Below are 5,378 nucleotides of genomic sequence, written 5' to 3'. Positions count from 1 at the left end.
TAGGAAGGAAGGAAGGAAGGAAGGAAGGAAGGATGTAAGATCATGCCAAACTAGTTGATATGGTGTTAGGAAGGAAGGAAGGAAGGAAGTTGAATTATTTGGTACAAAGTTTTTATGGTTACACCACTTAGACATTTTTACCATAATCCTCTAATATATTCTCTCTAAATGGATTAAAAGCAGAAATTTGATGCTGGGTCCACAAAAAAAGAATGTGTGAAGTTATTCATACGTTTATTCTCACATTTTAACCCTTTAAATTTAAATTACACCACATGGACCGTGATGCAGTGAAGAGGTCAAAGGTCACATGGACCGTCATCTAGTGTAACATTATTAAAGGAGGCAATAAATCACAAGTGTCCTTTCACCTCTACTCACTAACCAATCAGACTCTCTCTTCAGCAGGAGGGCGGGAACATGGCAGCTTTGATGACTACAGGTAGACACACACACACACATGCACACACACACGCACACACACACACACACACACACACGCACACACACGCATTGTTTCCCTGCTCTGGATGCTGCATGGTTTCCTGGTGGAGCTGACGGCTGCTGGTGGTGGAGCAGAGAGTGAGAGTGAGAGTGTGTGTGTGTGTGTGTTTGTGTGTGAGTGTGAGTGTGTAACATGGTGTGTGTGTTTGTTGCATCAGGTTGTTTGAGAGGAGGAAGTGGCCGAGAGTCAAGAGACCTTCGTCATCTCGAACCCTGTGAGTCTTACTCCTCGTCTGCCTCTTTGTAGTTCGTCCTGACTGCTGCATGCTGAACTCACTGTGTGTGTGTGTGTGTGTGTGTGTCTGTGTGTCTCTGTCTGTGTGTGTGTCTCTATGTGTGTGTGTGTGTGTCCTGTTTAACACACAGTCTTCTTGTATTTAACCCTTTACATTCAGACTCATTTTTTACGTTTGAGAAACTCGGCCTTCACTCACTGCTGCTGCCTGCATGTGCCTTCATCTGTCACACACACACACACACACACACACACACACACGCACACTACCACACACATCCCACTGCTCAGAGGTTAACATCTGTGTGTGTGTATGTGTGTGTGTGTGTGTGTGTTTCAGAGGTCCGATCTGGGACGGCTGGAAGGGCTAAGCCTCCTGATTGGCTGGAGCAGGCTTCTGACCCCGCCCCCAGCAGCCTGAAGGACGTGGCCGTTGTCACGGCGACGTCACTCAGCAGCCACGCCCCCAACTCACCTGTCAGCCAATCAGCCTCTGCCGTCCCTGTGACATCACCAGGCCCTCCCACCCTGCTGCTCAGGGAGACGCTGGGACCCAACTCTTCATCAGCTGCTCCTCCCTCCTCTTCATCATCCTCATCGTTATCATCCTCTTCATCCTCCTCAGAAGCTCTGCTGGTTTCCTCTGAGGAGGGCAGCTCCAGCTGGAGGAGCCGGGGAGACGAGGAGGAGGAGTAGGATGAAGAGGAAGGTGATGATGAAGAGGAGGAGGAAGAGGAGGAGGAGGAGAGGTAGAGGATGGTGGATTGGTGTTTGGGCGGGCAGAGCTTCCTCTCATCCTTTCAAATCAGTCGGTCTTTAATCTACAGCAGCGTATCCCCTCCTCTTCCTCCTCTTCCTCTTCCTCCTCCTCTTCCTCAGGTCACCTCCCAGCGGCCATATTTGTTTTACATATTTAGTCTCTCTAACAAAGTCTGTAAAGAAATTAAAGGACCTGCTCTCTCTCTTCTTTTAACGTTACTAAAAAACTCAGACTGAGACAGGAGCAGAGACACTTCCTGTCCAACACTGTGACATCACCTCTGATGTAAGCGTGATGTCATCCCTTTTTTCTTTCTTTCTTAATTTTTTTTTCTTCTCACTAACTCGAGTGTTGGTTACCGTGGTGACCGACAGCTTTACTTACAGCAGAGCTACGACTATGTGACTACAGTACCCACGATGCAACGCGGCAGCAGTGCAGGACGGAACGACAGCGAGAACATTTCAGAATAAAAGTCCCACAAAAAAAAAAAAAAAAGAGGCGGGAGCTGAAAGTCTCTCGATGTCTCGTGAGCCAATAGAAATGAGACCTGATGATGATGTCATCACGCACAGGACTTGTTCCAGCTGTTTTTATGGAGCTCTGGTCTTTGTGTCACTGCTTTGATCTTTTATTTTGTAACTCATGTTAATCATCTGTGTGACGGTTTATATTTAATATGTAAAAATATAAAGAACTACTGACTGAAGGAGGTTCTGAGATTAACCCTCCTGTCGTCCTCTCGGGTCAAATTGACCCCGTCCGTTTTGACTGTTCCTTCCTTCCTTCCTCCCTCTTTTCCTTCTTCCTTCTCTCTCTTTCTTTCCTCCCTAGTTTCCTTCCTTCTTCCTTCTTTCCTCCCTCCCTACTTCCTTCTTCCCTCATTTTCCTTCCTCCTTCCCTCCTTTCCTTAATTCCCTCCTTCTCTTTCTTTCCTCCCTCCCTCCCTTCCTTCCTTGACTCAAGGACAACACGAGGGTTAAAGTCCTACATTTAAAATCCGATGTGTGTTTAAAGTCTGCTGACTCTGAGCTGAGAGTAAAGTTCGTCCACAGCAGCGTAAAGCGCAAATTTGAAATTTAATCTCAGAAATGTTGAGGGTTTTTTTTCTTGAAATCTCCCCCCTGGTCAGTATTTTATTTATTTTTTTACATATATGGCACTAATATGCCGTTACACATCTGTCACCAACTTCCTGTCGCCTTCTTCACTTCCTGTTCACTCCAGCTGTTTTTTAAACTTTGTTTTATTTGTTATTTTCTGTCAGGTTTTTAAACCCTGGCGTTTATATATTTTCCACCTCCAGATAAATCCAGAAACCACTCAGAAATGTCCAGATTTCTAAATTAAAACATAAAAACTAAAAAAAACTAAAATGTTTAAAATAAATAAAAAGAGTAAAAAGATAACTGTAGAAAAACTGGATTCACACATGAAGTGAAAATAAGGTCTGAACATAAAATCATCCCTCAGATACTTTCACACTGATTCATGTCGCCTAAATATTCCTCTAAGATTTAACCCTCCTGTTCTGCTCTCCTTCCTTTCTTCCTCATTCCTTCTTTGCTCTCCTTACTTCCTTCCTCTTTTCCTCCTTCCTTCCTTCGTTACTTCCTTCCTTCCTCATTTCCTTTTTTCTCATTTCCTTCCTTCCTTCCTCCCTCTTTTCCTCCCTTCCTTCCTTTCTTCTATCCTCCTTTCCTCCCTTCCTTCGTTCCTTCCTCATTTCCTTCTTTCCTCACTTCCTTCTTTCCTCCTTTCCTCCCTTCCTTCGTTCCTTCCTCATTTCCTTCTTTCCCCACTTCCTTCCTTTCTCTTTCCTCCCTTCCTTTGTTCCTTCCTCATTTTGTTCCTTCCTTCCTTCCTTCCTTCCTTCCTTCCTTCCTTCCTTGACCTGAGCACAACAGGAGGGTTAAAGTCAAATGTTGCACTCAGCTTCAGATTGTTTCAAAGTTCAGCGTCAGTATTAAAAACAGAGACGATGATGATGATGATGATGATGATGGTGGTGGTGATGAAGAGCCACAGGAGCAGATTGAGATCCTGATGAGGTTTAACAGCATCTAATAGAAGAAGAGCTGCTCCGTCTGTAGATAGAAAGACTCATTCTAAAACAGGGGTGTCAAACATGAGGGGTCCAATCCGGCCCACTTTCCTTCCTGTGTTCTTTTCCTTCCTACCTTCCTTTATCCTTTCTTCCTTCCTTCCTTCTATCCTTCCATCTGTCCTTCCTCCCTTTATACCTTCCTTCTTTCCTTCCATCTGTCCCTCCTCCCTTTATTCCTTCTTTCCTTCCTCCCTTTCTTCCTTCCATCTGTCCTTCCTCCCTTTATTCCTTTGTCCTTCCTCCCTTTATTCCTTCCTTCTTTCCTTCCATCTGTCTTTCCTTCCTTCCCTTCTTATTTCCTTCTTTCCTTCCATCTTTTTAATGATCAAGCCCACATGAGATCAGATTGGTCTGTATGTGGCCCTTTTGTTTGACACCTCTGCTCTCACCTAATAATTCCTATTTTCAGCTGATTTTACACTCATTTAAACATTCCTATTAATATTATATTTCTACTAGATGTCATTAAATTCTACACACTGGTCCTTTAAGATGTGACACTTTAAATCCTTTGATTATTCAGCATTTATAATCAGTTTATAAAGAGTTAGCTCACTATAATGTGGCTGTCAGATAATGAACATAAATAAACTCAATGTCCTTATATCTGCTTTTAACTCCATTCTACTGTGTTATAAACCATTTATTAGCTGTTCATTGATAAAGGACTTAAAGGAAAGTGTCAGTTTGAGTTAAAGAAGTGAGATTCAGAGATTGAGCTTCTAACTCTGTGGTTTCTGTTACGTTCTGGTCTGTTTCCTCCTCTGTGCTGCTGGATTTCTTCATGTTTGGTATCCGACTTTATTAAATGTCCACTAAAGAGAGACAGAAACAGAGCCACGGTCACAACCCTGGTTCATTCTGGACGTGACTTCCTGTTGTGGCTCCACAGGAAGAGGAAACGCAGTGTGGAAGTATTTCAGGGTGATTTCTGCTTCCTTCTTGTGTGAATGCAGCCAGTTTTTTATTTTTATTTTTATGTTTTAACCCCATATGTATTTGCTCTGCGGTGCTACTTGCTGTCTAACAACTATCTAGGAAAAGAAAAACTCCTCCTGGTTGTGTTTGAATGTATTTGTAAATGTTTTAGGTGTGTTTTCTAGAGACGCGCACTAGAATCCAACCGATGTGGACCAGCTGAGATCAGATCTCTGAACTGGACGGACCTGCACACACACACACACACACACACACACACACACACACACATATACACATACACACACACATATACACACATACACACTGAAGGACAAACTGCTGAGCACTTTGACGGACGGGTGAACGGACCAATGGAAAGGTTGTATTGAGGCAGGAAGTGATGACATAGGAAGTAAGAGCTGCAGCCAGTGATGCTGATCTAACACACCTGACCCGTGGATACAGTGATTGGTTTTAGTTTGTGAATAAAGTGTTGAATGCCAAAATTGACCTTTTCCTGCTCAAAGTGTGTTTTTGTGTAAAAGAGTTGAAACATACAGAGAGCGACGGTTCTCATGATCCATACGTCACTTTTTATACATATTCACCTGGAATTGTTTTCACATTCATTTGATTTATCCAGCACTAGTTCCCAAAACAGAAGAAGGTGCAGCTTTCAGTGTAGCAGTCAGTCTACGTCCCAACCCTCACCTCTGCTCGCCAGCTGTCAAGGTGCAGCTGGAGGGAGGAGAGAGTCCAGTTTGGGGATCTCAGAATCACCTTTCTGCTGTTTACGGTTGATGTTGTTCTGTTGGACTCTACAGGTGAAGACCTCCAACAGGCTGACCTCA

The 5,378-nt window shown here is 43.7% G+C and overlaps 1 protein-coding gene across 2 annotated transcripts in view; it reads left to right on the top strand.

The window, feature by feature from the left end:
- Positions 1 to 1,624, top strand: part of sulf2b (sulfatase 2b) — a 35,025-nt gene extending 33,401 nt beyond the window's left edge. For both annotated transcript variants that reach the window (XM_053317096.1, XM_053317095.1), the window contains exons 20-22: positions 406 to 442; positions 663 to 719; positions 1,080 to 1,624. In XM_053317096.1, the coding sequence (XP_053173071.1) occupies positions 406 to 442; positions 663 to 719; positions 1,080 to 1,110 (125 nt within the window). In that variant the 3' untranslated portion in view covers positions 1,111 to 1,624. The remainder of the gene's footprint in view (positions 1 to 405; positions 443 to 662; positions 720 to 1,079) is intronic.
- Positions 1,625 to 5,378: the final 3,754 nt, after the last annotated feature.

Source organism: Scomber japonicus, chromosome 4, assembly GCF_027409825.1.
Source record: "Scomber japonicus isolate fScoJap1 chromosome 4, fScoJap1.pri, whole genome shotgun sequence".
NCBI classification, from domain to species: Eukaryota; Metazoa; Chordata; class Actinopteri; order Scombriformes; family Scombridae; genus Scomber; species Scomber japonicus.
Note: the sequence above shows the minus strand (reverse complement) of the source record. Positions and strands in the feature narration are given on the sequence as shown.